The following is a 24440-nucleotide window of genomic DNA, read 5'->3' as shown; positions in this document are numbered from 1 at the left end:
CCACTTGCGACTAGACTTGCACCGATTTATCGCCAGTGCTTGGAATCGGGCCGGTTTTCACGTGATCGGCCATGACCTGCGACCGGCCGGTCAGTCTAAGATATGCCGATTTAAAATGCCGGTCAAATTCAAATTCAAGGGAAAATGTTTCTTAACCTGTGTCACTGTTTTTGTTTGTTTGTTTGAGATGATTATTGAAAGCTGGTTGTATCTTGGTTAAAATGTTTTAATAAAGCAAAGACAGAAAATATTGCAGTATATTGTGTGCTGTAAAGTGGTTTGGAAAAAAAAGGAAATCGGAATCAGCCATCCAAACACTCTGCAAAATTGGTATCAGCCCAAAAAATTGCAATCGGTGCAAGTATACTTGCGACCCTATGCCTTTGCTGATGTTGACCCCAGCATTCAAACCCTGAACCCTCCACATGGAAGACGAGTGCTCTAACCACTACACTACACGTCACAATCATCCATTCACACACAGGTGGCCGAGCCTGTACAAGGTGCCACCTGCTACTCAGTAACCATTCACACGCTCTCACACACTGATGGAACAGCCATCAGGAGCATTTTTGGGGTTCAGTATCTTGCCCAAGAATACTTTGATGTGGACTGGAGGAGCTGGGGATTGAACCTGCCCTACCTCTGAACAACAGCTACTGTCAATTATTAAATTAATTGTAAACAAAAAAATCAAAATTAATTTCTGCTTTTTAAATGTGAGTATTTCTTTTTTTTTTTTACTCCTCTGTAACAGTAAACTGAATATCTTTAGGATGTGAACTAAACAAGAGATTTGAGGACGTCATATTGAGCATTGGAAAACACTGACATTTTTCAACATTTTGTTTTTACATTTTATCAACCAAACAACTAATTTATTAATTGAGGTATTAATCAACAGATTATTCAAAAATGAAAATAACCATTACTTGCAGCCCTTGTCAGAATACTCTAAAAAACGTGGGATATGGAAGGCATATCTCTGGAACCTGACAGAAATACTGACATGCACGTACACAAACACACTCACACAAATTATTGCCTATGATGTCAGCTGCCAACATCAGAAACAAATGGGAGAAAACTTCTCCTCAGTCATTTTCTGAACCATTGTATTGTCTGACCAAAGGAGCGACACGTGATGAAACCATCGGCCAAGAATACAGACACAGTTCCTACCGTCCAATCATAACTCATTTGTTGCGGGTGGAAGAAATTATCAAGATATTTTTTCCCATTTTGCAGCAGATGATTTATTCTATTTGCAGAAACAGGCAACATCTGTGTTTTATCAATAACATCCAACGTGTATAAAAAAGAATAGTAAAAAAAAAAAGCTTGACAGATTAAAAAAAACAAAACAAAACTATATTCTAGGAAAAAGAAACTGACAAAATGAAAAAAAAAATCATCTGATTCGGAGGCACTTATGGCTTGGCAACACTTGTGCCGTCTGAGTTTTCCCAGGTGGTTGTAGTCAAGCGTCAAAGGCCATGATTACAATACTGGAACCAACGGGGATGCTCTCAAACACAATCACATCACGGTCTGATATGTCATCACTGGCCTCAGAGCTTCTGTCTGGACTCTGTCACTGAAATCCAGTGACCATAAGAATCATCTCTAATATTTAATGCAACAAGAGGCGGCCTCTGGACCAGAGTACTTATCAAGATCAAAATGCAGTTCATGGTGGACGTAAATCAACTATTTACAACAACATAGGAGATGCTCGCTGATTAAAAAGAGTCTTGTTTGATTCCTGCAGCTTTCCAGAGAAATGAAGGTTGCATTGTGCTGCGTCGGCGTCCAGTCGACTCCCAGTCTCTCTTTTCATATGCCAGCCGCCTTCTGTTCATTCAGAGCTGGGCGAGGCAGCCGAATCTATGTCGTCATTTTCCAGGTCGTTGGGTGAAGACGACTGTCCTCCCTTCACTCTCTTCCACTTCATCCTCCTGTTCTGGAACCAAACTTTCACCTGTTGGACAGAAATAAAGCAAATCATTCATTATAAGTGGCATTAAATTAAGAATGTACAAATATTGTTGAGGTAAATTTGCTCCAACAAATTGCCTCTTGGTGTCCTCCCTAAATGCTGACAATACACTAGAGGACTTTTATAAGACTTTTAAAGTCTGGCACCCCCAAACATTTGAAGACAATATGAGTTTTTAGTCACACGATAACATTTTGCAAACACTGGGGATCTTGCAGGGTCACTGTTTGACTATTCCCAAGACTATAACCAGATTCCTTTTGAGATTATTTCCCATCCTGCTCCTGGTGGAAAATATCACACCAAACTCCCTTTAAGGAATATGACATATTAACGATTCCTTACGTGTCCACAAAAATACATAACTCTAGAAACACAAGATAAAAAAGCATCATCGTCCGCATAAAATTTTTTGGAATAGGTTTGATTTTCTGCATTTTTCGCATCCATCAGAGCCTTTAGAGACGTTTGACCAAGAGTCTGTAAAGAAAATGTGGCGGTAGGACACATCTGCAACAAGACATAATTTCATAACTCAGCAAGATTTCTGTGCGTGACGATTTTTTTGAATGGCGAATTAAAAAAGCACATCCAGGAAAAAAACTTTCTCACTAAAATAAGTGCTGGTTGGTTGGTCAGATATGCACTGAATTAAACACACTCTGTTCACTCCAAGACTCCACCAGTTTCTCCTTGTCCACAGCGAGAACCGAGAGAACCAAGACTTGTTCACATTCTTGCTTCTCCCCAGAGTCCCCTCCACGTTTACTGTCTACCTGGTTTGCTGCTTCCTGTTTGGTGCCGGAGAGAGCACAGCTATTGGGTGTGGACAATGTTCATGCACTGAACATTAGTGGGTGCATGAGCCAAGACTGAAAACTAACGATTATATTAAACACCCATTAAACACGGGTTTTGGCAATCAAAAAAAATGTATCTACTGATTTATAGACGTGTCTTTCCCAGTGTAAGTCTATGGGGAAAAAGTCTTTTTACAGCCATTGGCATCATGCAGCAGACTTGGGAGCTGTGATTCCACTGTTTGGCCACTATGAAATTTTGTCGGACTGTCAAAGTAACTAACTTAAGACGGCTTTGACCACCTTGTGCCAAACAATCAAGATCACAGGGGCGCACCAAGTATGGTAAAACTGCGACAGAATTATAGCTCGAAAAGTCATTTGGTGTGAGGCCAGCATAAGATAATGTTGTCAAATAATTTACAGGTGGATCAACACCGTTGATCGTAAATTATTTTCTAAGCAAACTGCCAAAAATCTCAACACAACACTGTCAATTTTGCCGTGCAGTAGGCTTTTGTTTTTTATTTAGATTTTTACTTCTATTCTAGTTTTATATACATCTAATCATTCATTTTTGTTTTCTCTATTTATTGGTATTTCTTTCTGTCTTTGTGCTGCTGCAACAATCAAATTTCCTCCCCAAGGATCAATAAACGTTTTTTTAATCTCATAAAATATCCTAAAAACCGTGAAAACAAATCACATTTGTTCAGAATCCAATTTTTTTCGAATCAAATGGATTGTTTTGTCTTATTTTCTACCATAAAAATCTAGTAAGCAAAGTATTTTAGAAGCAAGAACCTTTATTGATCCCTGGGGAGGAAATTTGATTGTTGCAGGAGCACAAAGACAGAAATAAGCACAGATAAATAGAGAAAGCAAAAGAAAAATTAATAATTAGATGTATATTGGAATAGAATAAGAATAGAAGTAAAAATATAAACAATAAAAAAGCAATCAAAGACAAGTGCAAGGCCAAACTGAGAGTGGTGTGATGTGATGAGTGGCAGCAAAGTCAGCAGCAAGGTAAAATGTATATGTACACCAAAACATTGGGCAACTACTGCAGCCCTACTTTATACAACAATTAATATGACCATGTCAGTGCTCAGCATGAGGAGTTAAAACTATCTGTAACTTTCACACAGTTTTTGTGCAGATTTTTTTTCACCAGATTTGAACCTGTAACAGGATCACTGTGGCTTTTCTTTCCATTCGGCAATTTTTAGCTAAATTTACAACATGGTCAGCAGAAAAATAGACAAATAATCCCCCACAAATCTCCCAGCGCTGCATATAAATGGGCTCAGTTTGCACTGGCCTTGCAACGAGCATTTATTGTCAGAACAAAGTGCTCAGTTCTGGCTCAGAAACCCTCTGCGAATGCAGGCAGAGAGTATCGTATAGACGGCGGGTCGAAAGAGTCAACGATCAGGATGTCGGCCTACACAGGATGTGAGTTTACAGCGTGGATGCTGCTCATCTGTGTCACTGTTCTGAATGATATCATGCTTCGACTGTGCGGCCAAGAACAGCAGCAGAAACACACCTCCTGAAAATTACAGGGAAAATACGGCAGATAAACATTAGAGGGGTGAACACTTGTTAACCGTGACTGAGAACATTCACTCAGGATTTTATAAACTCATAAAATATAGTCACTGTGGTTTATAACACTCGGACAAGCCAGTCAAAATAAATATGATACATTAATTCAACACGGACACGAGGCTCCATGTCGAACTAAATGTGAAGCTTGAGTCATAGTTAAACCATTCCTTAAAAAGCAGAAGGAGAAATGTAAATGTTCTTAAAGTATGAGGATCGTATTTTTCTATATTGTCATTACTGTCGACAAAACCTACGAAAAGACAGAAATCAACAGTCTGACTTCTGACTGCCTCACACTCAATGTATTCAACATTCCTGAACACTTAAATCTTGAACAATGGGTCACTAATACTTGATTTATTTTTAATAGAAGTTATTTTCTAGAACAGCTGGGCTCTGTAGATTTTAGCAAATGTTACTATAACAGCAGTAAATAATGTCTTTGTTGTAGGCATGTCACTGTACCAGAAATTTGGCAGTCAATACTAATACCAGTAAAATTCTACGATTCACAAAACCCATTTTGATACAACGGTTAAAAAACAAAAACAAAACCATAACAAAACCATAAATCCATTGTACTTAAACATTCACTAATAACTACCAGGTCTATTTAAATGTTGTTATTAATCCTTGATGATCAGCCTCAGGCACAAAGTAAAGTCTGTGTGGGTTCATGAGACTTTGTGGGCGAGGAAACATATTCATATATAGCCTACAGTATAATATTTCTCTTCCATTGTTGTTGTTGGTCTTTCATGCTGGTAGGCGTTCTTCTTCATTTGGCATTTAAAGGCAGACTAGAACACTTGTAGGCATAACGGTGGAGATTCTGTCATCCATCCATTCATTCATTCATTTTCCGTAACCACTTATCCTGCTGGGTGTCACGGAGGGCTGCAGCCTATTCCAGCTGACACTGGGCGAGAGGCAGGGTTCACCCTGGACAGGTCACCAGACTATCACAGGGCTGACACTTAAGCCCCTTTTACACTGCCAGATTTTCGGCGAGTGTTGGGCCATTTTGCCGGCAAGCTGCGAGCGTTTAGACACACAGAGCTGGATCGGCGAGTTGATCCGAGGTGCCCAATTTTCCGCCTCCTAGGGTAGTCATATTGGTGGAACCTTTTTGGTTTAAAAAGAACGAGGCGCCCTTCCGCCACGGGAGGGGCTGTTAGAGACTTGTGGGAGGAGCTGTTGATGACACCACACGTGCGACCCACTGGCGGTGGATAAACAGGAAACAGCTGATAGCAGGAATTAGCGAGCAGCTAGTAGCAAGAGGGAAACACAAACCTGACAGACACTGTAAAGATGAGCAACTGGGGAGACAAGGAATTGCGCGCCCTCCTTGCCCTCGCAAACAAAGAGGCCATTTACTGTCAGGTGACGGGGACGGTGAAAAATGGGCAAACTTACGACAGAATTGCCAAAGGACTTCCTAGCCCCGGTTTCCCTCCCACGTCACTGTTTATGTCACACGCTGAGCTACATGTTTTGTTACTTGCTCACGCCCCCCATTGCCCCGAAAAAGGCGCATTCTGTATAAACAAAAGTAGGCCGGTGGCATTTTGCTGCACTCCCCGATTTTGTTTTTATACTGCCAATGCTGAAAAAAGACTGATTGGGCTTTCCTGCAAATTTGCACAATTCCTATTTCCTATTCCTAAAAGGGCAATAGAGACAGACAACCATTCACACTCACATTCACACCTACGGACAATTTAGAGTCACCAATTAACCTGCATGTCTTTGGACTGTGGGAGGAAGTTGGAGTATCTGGAGGAAACCAACGCTGACACGGGGAGAACATGCAAACTCCGACGATCTTAAAACGACAACAAATTAGACACATCATAAGAACCGATACTTGGGTACCAACTTGATGCCAAAATTCTGGAAATGTCCCGAAATTAATTTTTCTCATGTCCTGTAGGTACTTGGGATTCTTCCAGACCTGATGGGGCAGCAGTTACGCTTACAAGTAATCTTAAATGCTACATCTTAGGCAACTGGACTTGAGTTTCTAGAAGACATTTCAGGTGAAGAATTCCCAGTACCTACAGAATGCAAGAAAAAAGGAATCTGGCACGTTTTCAGAATTTTGGCATTTTTTTAGAGTCATGATGTCCACCGGATGGCAACGACAGGTTAAAAACGGACATCATACAAAGTGTTAAACTTAAATCAAACTTTGAGATGACTGTAGCAGCTTGAGGAATAAGAATTTCGGGTCAAGGAAGTTTTGGGTGACCTCCGCACATCCCACTCATCACCCCACCCTGACTCTGGGACTCAAATGAATCTGTTCCCACATCCTGCAGCCTCTTCGGCTCCGAGTTCTCCTGCTCATCGAGGCTGATTGAAAGGACGGCCAAACGCCAAAGCATGTAGGATGAGTTGGAAAAGGCCGTCGAGTTGCAGTGGGAGCTCTGAGTGAAGATGGAACCCGGCTGTGTGAGTGCGTCTGTCTCTACACGTGTGTGTGTGTGTTCCAGAGGTCTGTGAAATAGATTTAAGCAGCAGACGGCAGTATGTGTGGTCACTGTGGCACCGTGGCCTCATTAGGTGGAGCTGGGACACCGCGCCTGACAGGCAGACTGCTGGGGTTTGATCCAGCAGCATCGACACATGTTCGCCCGATTTCATCCCGTCTGGAGCTGCAGCCCACTCATTAAAGCTGCGTGACATTCTGCTGCAACCACAGGATGACAAGTACCGTGGAAAAAAACTGTTCATTATAATCTAAATGCATCTATGTGTGTGCATTATTATTATTATATGGTGGAGGGAGATTTAGAATTCTGCTGATGCTGTCCACTTAAATACGTGATGATCGGACCTTGTTGGAAGATTTATATGTTGTATTTATTAAGATGTTTTTTGTCCCTGAAAATTAAGCTGACTGATTTTTTGTTGGGTTTTTTTGCTGACAATTTCATAGGGAATTTTACCTCTGGAGAAAACTCATGGAAGATGATCATTCTGCACTCAAGGAAAAACTAAACATTTAATTTTAGAGACACATTTCTTACCATATCTTTTAGTATCTTTAACATAAACCTTTCTACTAGATTTTGTATTTTTTGGCAGTGATTCAGACACTGTTCCCCCAGTTTAAGGCATGTACATTTAAAAGTTTTTAAGACTTCTTCAAAGCCACTCAAAATGATATGTAGACCAAGTTTTCAACAAGAGAAGACAAAAAAATGTTGCTCAGTGTTTCTCACTGTGCATGTCGGATTCCACTGCTTCAATTCCCATCATCCAGAAATTGAAAAACCTTTTGCATAAAATACATCAAGCCTCATATGCATTGCCTTGTACCGGTTTCAGGTTAAACAACCAATTTAAACTGAATCTGCCGTTCACTGTGTCATCCAGGGAACAGTGACAGCGAGCTAACAGACAGTGGATCGTCTGCTCTGAGCATCCCAGCTGGAAACAAAATATGAGTGTTGTTGGTTTCACTGTCCTGCATGATGTTAATGCGATTTTTTTTTTTTTTTAAATAAAAAAAGATGTTACCAATTATTATGAGATTTTACAATCCAATACCAAAAAAATAAAAACATAAATAAAAATACAACAAAAATAAATACATTTTAAAAAATTAAATAACATAAAATAAAATCCTACTTCTCATGTCTTAGCAGTTTTAAGACATTTAAAAGGCTGGTTCAAGACCTTTTCACACCACTTAAGGCCTTAATGTTACATCAATAAATTCACTGCCTTTAAAGGATTCTCAATTCTCGAACGAAAAGTTCAAACTCTCATGTGACTGAGATCTGAATATTGAGTAATATGGAGTGATAGTAATCTAGTTATTATCCAATGTGAGGGAGAGGTGGTGTACCTGTCTCTCTGTGAGGTCCAGGTTGACGGCGATCTCGTAGCGGCGGAGCCTGGTCAGGTAGTTGTGGTGGGTGAACTCAGCCTCCAGCTCCCTCAGCTGCTCCTTGGTGAACGCTGTGCGCTCTTTCCGGGCCTTACAGCTGGAGTCCACCTTAAAACTGGACTCCTGGATATCTGGAGGGAGATGGAAAGGACATAAATTTGGTCCAGGTTGAGGTTTGTGTTTGCTACAAAAAATATATTCTTAGCATTACTTTAGAGAGCATACTTTTCACACCACGTTTGTTTTAAATAGGGAGAAAAATAAAATGTTTCTAAAGGTAGATACGACACATTTTGATCCTGGTTAACAAGTTCTCCTTGACTCTTTCTGTTAAAGGGAGCCTGTTTGTCTCTCATTGTGATTCGACCACTTGACAAACACGCCCTCTATTTTCACTTTAGTCACAGCTAATCTGATCTGAATTAGCTCTCCAGTCACTTTGCGACCAGCCTCCAGCTGACTATTAAACAGACCTTAAGGACCTCTCCAACCAACAAACCACAACTCCAAAGACCCTTTAGTGGGAGGCCCCTCATATAGTAAACACCAAAAGCAGCACTTTAAAAAGAGACCACCCTGACCTGAGCTCTTGAGTCCTGTTCACCTGCAGCGTGTCTGCAGCCAGTACTCATGCACACTTCATTTCTACACTAGTGTGCATGTATTTTCAGATTTGTTTGTTTACACATTGATGCGTTTGAAACACATTCACTCATGGCGTGTGTGACAGCAGGACGGCGCAGGGCAGGGCCCACCAAACCAGCCACAGAGGGACTGAGTTAGCAGAGGAATGCAGCGGAACATCGTTAAAGCCTCTAACAAAAGAACAAAGGTGCGGATGTGTCCAGGTCTGACTGCTGCGTGGGTGTGTGTGTGTCCCTCCGGAGCACTCGGAGGGAGGGGGATTCACATTAACTCATCTCAACATGACAGCAAATACATCAGGAAACAGCCGGAGATATCTCTATGAATGTAGCGGTTAGTTGTGAGGGGCGAAAATCAATGGTTGTCCAAACTTTTGTGCTGAGATTTATAGAACTTCCTGTCTTCATATTTCCGAGGAAATGGATGAATTCTAAACCTCATTTAGCAGGATAAATAAAAAGAAGGCTGGTTGATTTAACTTTCAGTAAAACCTCTCTGGTGTATTAAAGGGAGAGAGTTTGGGGTAATAATTGAGCATTGGTAGCAACACTAGCAGCTGATGTAATCTCTAGAAAATGGTTCTAATTTGTCAAAGTGAGAAGTTTTGCTCGCTGCTTGCCAGAGAAGCGGGCCAGAAAGTGAAATGGTCTGTTGTACCTGGGCCAGATGAGACTGGGCAGACCAGGACATGTGCGTGTGTGTGCATGTGTGTACACGTGTGCTGGATGCTAAAAAACCTTCTTATTGTTGTTGAAGTGTCATTAATGACGCGCTGCCCTGAGTGCGCCGACACTGCCCGGTCGCGTCAGCTCTGGTCTGGAGCTGTGTCAAGCAGGTTTGGTTAGACTGAACACCTGGCAGAGGCACACACACACACACTGGTTCTCACTAAACAGGCCCCCAATAAATATCCTGCACAGCCAGAGACCGTAAACTTGCAGGGGGAAGGCTTCTGCACCCAGCAGGGTCCCACAGACAAACAGCATTTGGTGCCTTTTTGGGTGGATGGTGCAGCAGCAGTTTGTCTTCATCAGGACTGAATTAAAGCCGCTGTAAATTTTGTGATTGTTTTAAATCAGAAACCCCAGGTGAAAATTACAGGTCTGACAGATCGCATAATTTGTGGGTGTAAAAGTAAGGGCCAGGACTTCACTATGAGTTAGGATGTTTTATCGGTAAAACTTTTATTCAAACCTCCTTATCCATGATTTGTGAGCTGTGATTAATTAATAAATGGGCTTTAACCATTGGTGTAGATTTTAGGAGGGCGGCAGGGGGTACGTCCCCCCTTAATAAAAAACATGAACCTAGCAGAGTACTTTTATTTTGATAAAATTAAAGACATTCACACCTAAAATTGATGCATAAAAATTTGCCAGAATGCAAGAAATTAAATCAAATTAAACTGCTTGATACTAAAAAGACCCCCAATCCATTTCCTATATGTCCCCACAGTGTTACACTGCAACACATTATAAAGCATGTGTCAGCAGGTATATGCATATAGAAAAGAATAGAGAGAACTCATCCCGAAAGGGTCTCATCTTTTTAGATTATCCATCCCTGGTGCTTCCTAATGTGTTTATTATGAATATATAATTTTACCTGTATTTATATTTAATTACTGTTGTTGTCATCATTATTGTTTTCTTTCCACTGTTATCTTTTATTATGTACTGACTGTCTTAGCTGGTTTTGTCAAGTGTCCGTGGGTGATTTAAAAGATTCATAATATTATTATAAAAGGATATTTTGAAGTGTTTATTAATGTGTACAGAAGGGTCACGTATGCTTGACAACATATATTATATATAATCAATTGTCCGCTTTTGAACACTTTTAAATCCATCTTTGAATTATCTGTGCTTGTGTACAAACGGTTAATAAATGCTTAATAACATACTGTTGGGATTTGTTTATGTGTGTATTCATGCAGCTAATATTATTATACATTAATCAAGTGTTTATACACAGTTATGGATGCTTTGTCAGGGGAGTTATAATTTGTGATAAATTTATTAATAAATTATTAAGATTATAGGCAGCAAAAATAATCTGTATTTAACAAAAAAATCCTTGTTTTTGATTACACTGTGTCATTAACAATTTATTAAGTTATATAGTCTGCTTGTAAATGTTCGGTAGTAGAGGTGGGAGCCACCAGAGGCCCAACGATACGATATTATCACGATACTTCAGTCACGATACAATATTACTGTGATTTTAAAAGTTTGGCGATATGCTGAGTATTGCGATTTATTACCTTACCACTTAATACCTTCAAATTATGTCCCCAAAAGAAAACTTTGTCGACTTCTGTTTGTTCATCACACTTTTTATTGCAGCAACATGTGTGACTGTAAAAGTGACTAATTTTATTATTCAAGTAGGCCTCCAAAAGTTTAACTCATATTTGTATTATTTATGTGATTAAAATATGCCATGTATCGATACAATGTTGGCACACAAAATATAGCAATGCAATGCTGTATCGATTTTTAGCAAATGGGCAGTGTACTCAACTGTGGGCCAAATCTGGGCCATGATAAGGTGACTAGAGGTCTGCTGACCATTTTGCAATTTACAATGATTCCTGCTCCTTTTCAGTCATGTAATGTATATTATTATTTTTTGATTGTGACTTTGCTGTACGTGGACATGAGTGGAACAAATAAATGAAATGAAAAATAAAATGATTAAAACTGGGAATTTTTGGGGACTTCAAATGTAAATAAGCTGCAAAAGTGAATTAAAAAAGCATGAAAATGTGAGTTTGTTCATAAAAAAGTGCCAATAGTAGTAGTATAATTTATTAATTAATGTTTGCTTATTAACTGGCTCCTGGCCTCCTGTCATTTTGCAACAGTGGCCCCTGGGCAAAGCAAGTTGAGTATCACTGTGGTAGAGGGTTAAAATGAAGTGTAACTGTTTGATTTTATGATAAAACAGAACTTTTTTCCAAGTTGATATAAATTGAGAACAAACACTTAATTTATCAGAACCTATACACGATCAATAATAGCAATAAAAATAGTAATAATGTTAGATTTTCTTACATTAGCTTGTTTATTTGCTGTTTTATAGACAGAATTATTAGTCAAACTTTGGATTAAAGTTGATGTCAGACTCAGTTTAAGGTTCAGAAACACTTGAGCAGCGCCACATCTCCATATCCGTATAAATACACAAGCAGACTGTACAGCAGCTCCGTCTGTACTGCGAAAGCCTTCAGGGCATTTTCCTAATATATGCTCCTCTACCAGCTCGTCAATACAAGACTGACTGAAAGGCTCTTTTCTGAAACCAAGAACTGATGTAGTGGTCAGACATGTTGCACGCACTCAGTGGGAGATTGTGTTACGGCTTAACGACAGGAAAATGTCAATGGATAAGAATGTAAAAAGTGGGCTCACAGGCAAAGTGATTTTACCAGACGTGGTCTGGCATGTTTTCAGTATAGTGAGTGGAGGTTACAATAAGGTAAGAAGGGGAGGGGGTCTGTACTCCCCCCACCATCCCCTTCAATTAGGCTGCTGCAGACATTTTAGTCTTGTAGGTTTTCCAGATAATTACCCGTGCTCTTTATATATATCGCATTGGTTATGTTTGGACGAAAAAGATGATCATGATGACGCACTTGATGACAAGATCTGAAGTGTTGCTGTCTGATGGAGCAAACTCCACCCATCTGGATTAAAGTAAACATTCAGATTAAGCCACACTACAATCAAATCAAATCCAAAAAAAAAAAAATCTTTCAAAGTTTCGCTGGAAGCTACACGACAGTACAAATATCCAGTATTTATTTCTTATTAGGTGCAGAGGTCTCATTGCATAAATCATCATCTTTGTGAGGGAAACATTTTTTCCCGAGTTTAGAAAAACAGTTTTCACAGATGAAATGTGAACGTTCCAGATGTGCTGGACATGGCTTTATTTTCATTCTGCACATTAAAACTTTTACACCTTTAGATTCAGTTTAAATATAAACATTGACTTAGAGTCTGTCGCCCTCGTTGTTACGTGTGAAACTTTTAGGAATTAGTTCGTCATGGGTATCAGTTACTGTTGCTTCCCATTAGCAAGTGTGAAATATGATAGGGGGGAATAAAAAAGCAGTATAATCCAAAAGCATACACTGATTGTATTTCAATGCTTCCAACACGACCCTGAGCATATATAAGGATATGTGAGGATACATGAACTCATTTTTTTGTGGCAAAAAGTTCTTTTCACAGAGGCAATGCTGGAAACAGAATCTTATTTTGGCTCACTGGTGTTTGGTGAAGCAGCTGAAAAGTAGTTTTACATGATCACTCCTTTTCTCTTTGACAATTTTAAGTAAAAAAGTTGTGAATTTACCAACATTTTTTCCTGATTCACAAAAAAAAACTGCAGCAGGATTGTGCACTAATTTCACTTTAGAGACTTCTATCTACAATTAACAATAATCAAAACCACTCTGAAGCACCTGTGATGCCTTAAAACCACTTTTCCTCCACTGAAGCCTGATGTCATTTTTTTAGCATCGTCCCGAATGCCGCCGCTACTGTTATAAAACAATGGTCTATTTCCAACGGATACAGGAGCGCAATCAAACGCTCACATGTCCCATTAATCATTCCAGCCTTTTGAACAATCAGAGGATGCAACTGCTACTTCAAGTTTGTCTTGAACACAAAAGTCTTGTCACCTACTCACCTTTCACATAGCAATCTGGTGAGCGTGCTGCGGTAAGATGTGGTGAGGAAATAAGAGGGAGAAATTGTGTCAGTGCCAGCTGTGATACAAGGCACGGAAGAAATTCTTAACCTTGACATACTTGAGCTTTAAATGGAGCAACAATGGCACCTGTGTGCAGAGGGCTGGCAGGAAAAATATGGGTTTACTATCGACTTTGAAGAGTTTTCCCTGGCGTATTCCCATCCTCATCTTTTCTTTGGATTTTCCCCACCATATGCACCAGTGTACGGCAGGAAAACAGAAATGCGTACTATCATTTTTAATACTCCCATATGTCTATTTTATGACTAGAACTTTTCCTTTTCTGAGCCTCCCGTAATGAGTTTTTGGATGCTCTTCTTCCCCTATAAAACCAGCACACCCCAGCTGACTCCCACCCTGACTCACCTGTGACATCTCTCTTCCTCTTATTGGAGCTCTTCTTGTCCGAGTCGGCCGACGCCACGCTCTGAGGTGAGTATTCTCCCTCCAGGCACCCTGGCACGGCCCCTGGAAGCCTGTCTCCCCCTACACTGTCCAGCTCAGGCCCTGCGCCACCGCCTACCGCTACAGGGGCAACGACAGGCGGGCAGGCCTCAGGCGCTCTCACCCGCGTCTCACAGGGGTTGAACTGCCAGTCGGCTCTCTGGTAACCCCCCTGGCTCTCTTGGTACAGTCTGTCGTCGCGGGGGAAGGCTGCGTGTGGCGCGGTCGGCACCAGGCAGGAGCTGGAGAAGTCTGTGTAGGCCAGGAAGTCGGGTTTCTGGTGGAGGGAGAACGGGGCCTGCTGGTAGGGCGATTGCAGGTTGGCTCCCGGGACCCCTGAGTGAGGGTTCCTCATGCAGCCCCAGATCGGGCTGCTGGGGTGGGCGCTCCGCATGCAGCTGCTGGCTGGCTGATCCATGGTGAGTAAAAACACTTCACACAATCTTGATTAATGTCTGATTACGAGTCTTTTCCTTGCAGAGGAGCTGGAAACCCCCCTCAGAAAGTCAGTTAGGTCTGGAAATCTGTCATCCACTGCAGCTGACTAAATGCACATCATCGTCTCACTGCATCCACCTCAGGAATACTCACTTCTGTCAGAGGCTGTTGACTCTTCCACAGTCCCCCCAAAACGCGTGAGGATAGAAGCCTTCCTGTGACGGCGTGTTTCCCTTTCTCTCTGGGAGTGTGTGTGACGTCCTTTGTAGCCTCTGGTCCTGACACACTCTCACACACTCTCCCTCTGTCTTGCTCTCACACACCCTCTCTTCTCCCTGACTGGCTTGTGGCTCGGCGGGAGAGCTGCATCCGCAACTGCATGACTCCCCTCCTCGGGCTGGCTGTTTTCACAACTCTTCTAAGGCATTCTTGACAAGTGAGCCCTCCTCCTTTTTAAACATATAGGTGGGAAAGAGTGGCAAGTTTATGGAGTGTAACGTGAGATTGCAGAGGAGGAGCCCTGCCGGCCACATGTTGGTAGTACCCTCCAACCAACCCTGCCTCATCAACTATTAATCACGGGGGAAATTTTATATGCACATCTAATGGGCTTTCCAGACGTGGGGCTTTTTAAAGGGACACTGTCTGTAAAATATAAAGCGAGCACCCACCCACATGAGAGCTGGGGACCCCGACTTATTTCAGCTCCTTAGCGCTTTCTGACACCCAATTTAGTTCCTTTTTTTGACACCCTTTAGAGGAAAGTTAACCCTAACCCTTTCCCGCCGCACCCCTGATCCCCGCCCGTCCTCTCCAATCTGAAAACTCCTTTTTTCTTTCCCCGTTTTTATGACTCTGTGTGTGTGTGTGAACGGTGCACACCCAAATCCACCTGGCGGGCTTTAACTTTGAGGTGATAGAGGGACCGGATTTGATATTGGCTGTGCAGGCGCTCACACCTCTTGAGGTTTTCTCACTTTAGTCAAACACAATATGAAATTTCAGAGCCATATTTCAAAAACACAAGCTAATATTTTCTCTTCGCAAACACTGCGCCTGAGGAAATGTGCTATTTTCTTTTATATGTTCCTGCTTATTACATCTCAGATATTAAGCAGCGGGGGCAATAGTGTGTGACAGCGATCGCATGTAGATTAACCACATTTGGATCTACAGAGGTGATTATTCAATTTTCTGATCACTGATTTTTTTAAATCTGTGCAGGCTACTCATGATAGAAGCCACTTCCCCATGAAGTAATGTCTCTAATACCATTAAAACCTTTTTTTGGCTTAACCAGAATTTGGACTCGGTGTCAGCGTATCCGTTACCCAGTAAACCCACTGAACCACATTTTACAGAAATGCAGTTTTTCTTCATACTGCTCATTTTTGTGAGTTGAGGTTTGCCTTCCTCTCGTGTGTCCTCACTTTGCTCCTGACCTCTCAGACAGGAGGGGAGGAGGATCGGACCTCCGACGAGAGGAGAAGGAGAGATGGCAAGATTTGGAGATAGAGATCATTAGAGAAGAAAGATGGAGAAATACTGAGATCAAGAGTGCACCTTAAAGAAAAGGAGATCTTGTTTTGTGCCTCTGCTGGTAAAAATTTCATAGCCAGAAACGAGAAATAGCAAATTGCCCTAAAAAAAAAAAGTAGGTACATTTTTAATAATTTTTAATAAAGCAGCACATACAAAGTGCAAAAGGATAAAAGTTTAAAAGAACAAAAGATGTGTTCAAACAGGAGAAAAATAAAACAAAAAGCAGCTTTAATGACCCTGTATCTGACCCTCTTGTGTACACACTGCATTCAGCTGCCACAAAACCATTCAAGAAAAACAGGAGGAAAAAACCCAGAGATAAATAAATAAAAAGATCCAAACATCCACTCCAACACAAGACAAAAGAAGCCAAGAATAAAATCAAATTAAGCTAAAGCACACTGAACTAGGAGTGGACGAAATGAAAGAAAAAAACTCAGAGAGAAGGGAGAGTGTTTGAGGTCACACACTAAAACCTTTCCATTTACCCAGCGAATTGTTGAGCCATGAAGCATCCCCTCGCTTTTACTGGCAGTCTGAGCTCTGGCCGCACCGCAGGGAGCAGAGGTTACACTGCATTTGTGGTCAGAGCAGGGGCCATCTGTGTGTCAGTATAAATTAGAGTGTGTGTCTGTGTGTGTGCTGTGAAAATATACGTCAGTGAGAGTGTGTGTGTGTGTGTGTGCACACGTGTCTCAGGGAAAGAGATAGAGTGTTTGTGGGTATTTCTGTGGATGTAGAAGAAAGTTCCAATCAAGTTTTTGACATTATAAAAGGATAAAGACCAAAGAAAATAAACTATGGGTCTTCCCAAATATTTGGCTGTAGAGGCACAGTGACGTACTGACTATCAGCAGGGCTGGTTAGTAAACTACTGTAGCTGCCAGCGTAACAGCCAGGCAGAAACAGGCATTATATTCTCAGGACTGTACATTATTTAAATCAGTTAAGAATTGTATTTGCTATGGACAAACATTCTCTGAGCTAACAAGCTTGCTAACAGACCATTAAACTACCTTGGTCACTAACAGGACAATAAGTTCACTCTGTTAATCATACCATTGACGCCTGTCATGACTTTCCATTCCTCTTTAGCGGAGCAGTTTACACTCCAACAGAAGAGGTCAAATAAAAGTTAGCATCAAAGCTAACAAGCTACACTAGCTTCCTCCATTTAGGACTCTGTTTTCTCCATTCTCTAAAGGTCTACAGAGTCATGACGGCTGAGTGTTGCCATTGGCACAAATTGGCTCGTTGAAGTCGAACTTGACGTGAAAGATTTATTCTTTTACTTGCGCCCACAATGAATTCACTGATCACTCAACTGGAATGAATCATGAACTATGTAAAATAATGGACATAGCCATCATTACGTCACCCGTTGGTTTGTGTGCTCACATTTCAAAGCTTCAAGTTTGGCATTTTGGCCGTCACCATCTTGGATTTTTTGAGCCAGTAGTGACCATATTTGAACAAGAGGGTGGAGCTAACCTTAATGCTAGCTACAACTTTGGTTAGCATGGTGCATTTACAGTTCTACCTTAACTGTGACAATACTAATGCTAATTCTTGCTAGCTAAAAAACAGGCTTAAAACCATTTAAACAAAATGTACTTACTTGAAAAAGTGACCATCTGACTTCTTCGAGGGTTTTCCAGGACCATCGAACACGACCGAAATGTTACAGTTAAACGTTCATGAGCTGAAAACACACTGGAATCGCGACAATCTGGGGTTATGCCATAGTTACGTTACCTAACCAATGGCACCCACACTCTTAATTATGTGTAACTTTAAGCCTCAATAAAATGTAAACAGGTGAGTTACATAAAAATTAACCCCCAGTTCAGTTGTCAAGAATGTTAAAATTATCTACAGTGACCAAAACCATTTTTTCTACCAGGCTGTAAACACGTTTACTTTTGCTGTAAAGTTTGGTATTTTAACATGAGGGAACACTGACTCACTCTTGGAGCCAGCCTCAAGTGGCCATTTGAGGAACTGCAGTTTTTGGCACTTCAATGTTGGCTTCATTTTTCAAACCCAGAGGTTGTCACTTGGAAAGGACTGATTTCACCAGGAAATTTAACCGGTTTAAAAGCTGATGTAAGCAGGTCTTAAGGCTAATAATATTCGATTATTTTCATATTGTCAACAAATCCCATTAGAAGACTAAAATCAACGGTGAACTGATCCAACTAACGAGTACTGTCTGTGTATCAAATCCTGAGCCCAACTGTTGTCCAAAAACTGTTAAAAACACATCAGTGAGCCACACTGTCACACTGGGTGACATGTTCCTTCATTACCATGAACACACACACACTGAAGTTAATGTTGACTCAAACCATCATACACCATCCTGCTGCTGTAAATGCTCACTAACGCACCAAATGTGTATTCATCCGCAGCTGAAAATAGTCCCTGAAAAATACAATGTTTACTCCTGTTTGAGTAACGTGTGCTTAAAACTAAAGTGCCCAGCTGTTTTAAGACATCACTGAGCCGTTTATAGAAAATGAAACTTAAAATGTTTGACCAGCGTTGGAAGAATTATGTTCTCAGTAGTAAAATATGGGCTTCTGGTTGAGAGCCACAAACAGTGAAGAGAAGTCAGAGACGGACTATCATACTGCTGGTTTTGGTATTTTCCATGGGATTTGTTACAGAATAACACCAGCATTATCCTTTAACAAGCAGTGATGCTTGAACCAGATCTTTCTCAGTATGTTGCAAAATTGTTCACACAGTAGTAGTGATGTGTGGATGTGTGTGTGTGTGTGCATGTGTGCTATCCCTGTGTTTGTCAAACTGTAAGAGTGTTTGTGGGAGAAACTCAGAAGTATGTGAACTCTCACTCAGTCATACACACCACGGATTGCAGATAAATGAGCTGGACATGAGTCACATCTCCCCTCACCCTGCCGACAACCTGTTTCTGTCAGTCTCACACCGTGTGTGTGTGTGTGTGTGTGTGTGTGTGTTTGGGTGAGAGAGAAAGCGGGAGTTTGTAATAAGGAAAAAGAAACTTAAAGGTTGTATTTATGCACACATGCTTGAGTTTAGTAAAATGTTTGTGTTGTTAAAAGTTCATTTCTTTGATGCTTCTGACTATATTTGTGCATGAATGTGTGTGTGACCGTGTGAGTGTAGGTGTGTGTGTGTGTTTTCATCTGATCCATCTTCATGACACTGGCGGGATTAGAGCCCTCCATCAGTCTCTTGTGTCTGACAGCGTGACCCCCTGTGACCCCACGTTCACCTGGGTCTTACTGGACTGTGGGAGCCTCTTATCTCTGCTACTGTCCCGGGGATGAGTGGGGGGCGAATATGAGAAGGAGGGATGAGGGAAAAGGAGCGTGAAAAAGGGAAGAAAAAGACAGAGAAGCAAAGATATTAATTAAAATGGAAACAGGCAATTTTTCATCTTTTCCCCCCCTAGTGTTTCCAAGTGGCATTATTGATAGCGCTGCTGTCGCAAAGACAACTGAATCACTTCCTCAGAGCCTAGCAACTAACAACAACACAGCACACACTGCATTTTGTTTTCCACAGATACTTCGGTTGTTTCACCATCCGCTTTTTCCGCTACTGGGGATGGTAACTGCAAAGAACTTTTTGGTAACTGGGGATAGCTACCGATAGCTGCCAGGGAAAACAAAAGCGCTGTCCTCTTCCTGTTTTGGTTGCGCAACGGTTGACGCACGTTCTTTGTACCCTAAATCAAGTCTTCATTATCCCGTGAGATCTTAGCAAGCGCAGATAGAATTGCACAGTGAAAGCGCGGCTTACGGGAAACCAGTTCAAACACAGATGCTGTCATTAGTCTATAACATTGTGCAATCAACTTCATAGTGATGAGTTAAAGCTAAAACATTTGTCTATATCCACCTAAAATGCCACATTATAAACACACAATCATTTCTAAGATCCAGTGAAATCCTCGCACGGTCTCTGTAGCCTCGTGTTTTGTTAATTCACTCCACATTTGTGTTCTCATCAGTGCCACTGAGATAGTATCTGCTGCCCAGCTGACAGGCAGATAGGAGCCAATAAACAAGACTACTGGTTTCTCTCATTCCTGCTGGTGCAGCCAAGAACCGAATCAGAGCAGCTTCTGTACAGCCAGAGCATGAAAAAGTACAACTCAGCTGCACGAGGATCACAGAATAAATGATGTTTCATTAACAGCAAAGCCACAGCAATCCATCTTTTGCTCAGTTGAGGTGCATGCAGTAAAATACTGAAGCATCAATGGACTTTCAAAGTGTTATGAATGCATATTGTCCGAGGGCCCGGACACACGCAGCGCATGCCCTAAAATCCATGTTGACAATGTAGACGTGCAGGAGAGGTCCTCTCAAAAGCAAGAGCAACACCATTGCAGGCGCAAGTGTTCCCAGCTCCGTTTTTTCAGGGCACAATAGCAGTGCCAAGAGATAAACAAAGCTCTACCTTAATAATCACCTTTAATTCCAATATAATAGGCATGCACAGGTTTATCGGCCAACATTGATATTTGCTGATATTCGCCTTTTTGATGGCCAATGGCCTATCGGCAAAGAAGATGACATTCACCAATGGCAGTGGCCGATGATTTGCCATTGTGTCACCATTTTGTGCAAGCTAAAAAGCAGGGTTCGAGACTAACAGTGTCCCATCGTTCCAGGGACAATAGAAAACGTGTTTGGGACAAACAGAGATCTTCACTGAGACAGAGCGATTGCTGTCAGGCCTCGAGGCTCTGGAACAGTCTGCCCGAGTAAATTAGGTCGGCCAAGTCAGTGATCTCTTTTAAAGGGATAGTGCACCCAAAAATGAAAATTCACCCATTATCTACTCACCTATATGCTGAGGGAGGCTCAGATGAAGATTTAGAGTCTTCACATCACTTGCGGAGATCCAAGGGGAGAGGGGGTAGCAACACAACTCCACCTAATGCAGGCTGACGGCGCCCCAGATTCAAACATCCAAAAACACATAATTGAAACCACAAAATATCTCCATACTGCTCGTCCATAGTCATCCAAGTGTCCTGAAGCCCCGACATAAAAAGTTATTTGGAAAAACGTCATTTGAACTCTGTTTTTAGCCTCATTATAGCCTGTAGCTCTAACTGCCTCTCTGGCTCACGTGTTTGCGTGTGTGCCGAGCAGTATGGAGATATTTTGTGGTTTCAATTATGTGTTTTTGGACGTTTGAATCTGGGGCGCCGTCAGCCTGCATTAGGTGGAGTTGTGTTGCTAGCCCCTCTCCCCTTGGATCTCCGCAAGGGATGTGAGGACTCTGAAACTTGACCTGAGCCTCCCTCGGCATATGGATGAGTAGATAATGGCTGAATTTTCATTTTTGGGTGCACTATCCCTTTAAGTCCCTTCTTAAAACAGACTTTTATCTGAAAGCCTTTCCTGATTTTACTTGAGTTTTAAGTTCCTTTAGACTGTCTTTTATTTCCTCAGTTTTTATATACTGAAGTGTTTTTATCAGTTCATCTGTCATTGTTTTCATGTCTTGTCTGTTTTAATCTATCAACATGTAGAGCACTTTGTAACTCTGTTTTGAAAAGCGCTTTATAAATAAAGATTATTTTATATTATTCCTTCCTGGAATGCCTTTGGGACAAAAAGACACAGCAATCACTACTGACGTGTCGGAAGATGCACCGTAGTGTTTACCTGATAATGCTACATTGTGGAAAAACAACTCCATGTTGAAATCAGCAGAAAGAGAGCTGGTTAATGTTCGCTGGTAGCAGCCAGTGGCCGCAACAGCTTAAGGAAGTTAGGCTATAAAGCCTTCAAGCTCTATGCAATAAAAGTGAGAATTGTCCAAAGGGAACTTCTGTCTTTCTCACGTGTTTAAATGTAATCTTGTAAAAAGCACTTTTTGGTGAGACATTCAGTCCATCCCTATAATATACAATTAAAAAACAATGTCTGGAAGAAGATCAGCTCTGAATTTTGGATTTTTGGTAAGTAGGCTATGATATGGTACTGGTTAGAGTCACACCTCCACGCCCTTTAAGTTGGCACAAAAGTAGCATCCGACCTCATGTATTCCAGGTGGTAAAAGCGGCAGCGTGCGTATGAGCCCTAACAGCCTCACCTGCACATAAGCAGCAGAAAATCAGATCCTATGTGGTCTCGCTCTTAAACTATAGGCAGTATATTTTTTGTGTTGGCTGGTTTACTTTATACTCATTGCTTCATATTTTATGAGCTCATTGTATGCTTGGCATCTGAGAAGTAAACAGCGACTGCACATTTGAGCCACAGAATGTATTATTTTAAACCAAAACTATCATGTGGAATGAAGCGTGTGATATTTTTGTGTCCCATATTCTTTATTTGCTGTATAAACCTTCTTTCATGAGGTCTGGTGTAAACGTGAACACTGAGGAGTAGATGGAAGTGCTTATTCATGCCCACCCTATTTCAATAACAATTTATAACACACAATAGACTGTATAAACAGCATCAGGCACTGAGAGATGTGGGTTAAATGGATGGTGTGTATTTTATTCTTCAGTTTGCCAACAGTATTACCTAAAGTCATTAGCAGTGTTGGCGATGTGATGGACTGCTGACAAATGGACTGGATTTTAAAGCTGCTGAGCCAACAGAGAAAGATGCTGCCAACACGTCTGACTGTGAAAACTCGTCAGAATAAAAGCAGAAATGTGTTCAAGTCTTCTGCATTAAAAATTCAGCCATCACATTGGACAAAGCAGCAAATTAAAGTGGTGTTAATTGATTAACAAACTGTGGAAATAAAAACAAACAGCACCAAAATAATGAGCATTCTCTGGAGCAGAGTAATGACTGGCCACAGCAGTGCAGCTCTCAGCATTTTTACTAATGGTTGTGTTGCAGAGACTTGGCTCAGATATTATTATAAAATCTCCGGATGTCTGACTTACTGAACGATCCATTATAGGAACTATTTCTGTTCCAATATTATACCAATACTAGGAATAATGTCTGCTGATTGTGCATGAAACATGACACATTGTCTGCTAGTATTACAGCATTTATACATGTGTGCATGTGTGTGTGTGGGAGGGTGGAAATAAGGGGGGACACACACAGGTGCTAATAATCACATATGATCATGTATGATTGGAATCAGGTGTTGGCAACAGTTTCTTGCTATTGTGAGGGAATATTATAGCTCTCTAAGGCTTTGGCTGCTCATCATCTCCCATTGTGAAGTTGTTTACCATTTTTCCACAGTCAGACTTACAGAGAAGATCCTACAAGGTTAAAGCCAGTTTATACCACAGTGTATCTGTCTGAAATTCTGGGCTTTGGATAATGCGTAAAAATAAACACTGGTGAGAGCACGGAGGTCTGAGAGAGGCAGCGTCGGTCAGCTGGTCAATTTAAGTTTAAATTATTGATGTTAGCCAGAAACAGATTTACTTTAATCCTGCAATAACTGACTTTTTGGTCTTTAAAATTAAATAGAAACAAGCTGCAAACACAACTAGGGCTGTCATAAACCAAAGGTAATCTTGGTCGACTGAAATTCTACCCACTCGTCAATAGGGGGAGGAGGAGGACCCACAATACGATATTACCACGATACCTGGGTCACCTAGTACGAGTGCTGAACAATCACAATAGAGGAGAAATAAACAGCACTGGTCATATAGACCAGTCGGTCCGCCCTCTTTCCCTACATGCTTCAGCCTTCCCTCACACAGAGCAGGTATTCTACCTTATGCTGACATTTTTGCTTCCATGGATATTCCGTATCAAAGCCACCAGACACACCAAAAGTGTCTCAGCTAAAATAAATAAATAAATAAATAAATAAGAATCCATCCATTTCCATCCGCTTATCCGGGGCCGGGTCGTGGGGGCAGCAGGCGGAGCAAAGCACCCCAGATGCCCCTCTCCCCAACAATGCTTTCCAGCTCCTCCTGGGGGACCCTAAGGCCTTCCCAGGCCAGATGAGATATGTAATCCCTCCAGTGTGTTCTGGGTCTGCCCCGGGGCCTCCTACCAGTGGGACGTGCCCAAGACACCTCTAACAAGAGGCGGCCAGGAGGATCCTGATCAGATGCCCGAGCCACATCAACTGACCCTTTCAACGTGAAGGAGCAGCGGCTCTACTCCGAGATCCAGATGTCTGAGCTCCTCACCCTTTCTCTAACTGTGCGTTCACACCGGGCACAAGTAAAGCAAATTACTCGCGCGTAACGCGCCCACCCATTTTCACTAGATAACAACATCTGGCCCACCATTCTCTCCTCAACCATGGCTGAGATAACCACCATCGCTGCTTTGTA

General features: G+C 41.6%; 1 protein-coding gene across 1 annotated transcript; it reads right to left on the bottom strand.

Annotated features, from left to right (window-relative positions):
• Positions 1 to 837: 837 nt before the first annotated feature.
• meox1 (mesenchyme homeobox 1) lies at positions 838 to 15076 on the bottom strand. Its single transcript, XM_033610799.2, has 3 exons — positions 14090 to 15076; positions 8273 to 8445; positions 838 to 1981 (listed from the first exon to the last, which is right to left on the bottom strand). Exons 1-3 carry the CDS (start codon positions 14583 to 14585, stop codon positions 1859 to 1861), a joined length of 792 nt encoding a protein of 263 aa, XP_033466690.1. The 5' UTR covers positions 14586 to 15076; the 3' UTR covers positions 838 to 1858.
• Positions 15077 to 24440: the final 9364 nt, after the last annotated feature.

Source organism: Epinephelus lanceolatus, chromosome 21, assembly GCF_041903045.1.
Source record: "Epinephelus lanceolatus isolate andai-2023 chromosome 21, ASM4190304v1, whole genome shotgun sequence".
Classification (NCBI taxonomy): Eukaryota; Metazoa; Chordata; class Actinopteri; order Perciformes; family Serranidae; genus Epinephelus; species Epinephelus lanceolatus.
Note: the sequence above shows the minus strand (reverse complement) of the source record. Positions and strands in the feature narration are given on the sequence as shown.

Bases quoted from the DNA above. Each gene is read 5' to 3' on its own strand.
- meox1 (XM_033610799.2), bottom strand. From the start codon at position 14,585: ATGGATCAGCCAGCCAGCAGCTGCATGCGGAGCGCCCACCCCAGCAGC. The intron at 8,446-14,089 runs GTGAGTCAGGGT...ATCTCCCTCCAG, and splicing joins GAGGAAGAGAGATGTCACAG to ATATCCAGGAGTCCAGTTTT. The intron at 1,982-8,272 runs GTACACCACCTC...TCTGTCCAACAG, and splicing joins TGGACCTCACAGAGAGACAG to GTGAAAGTTTGGTTCCAGAA.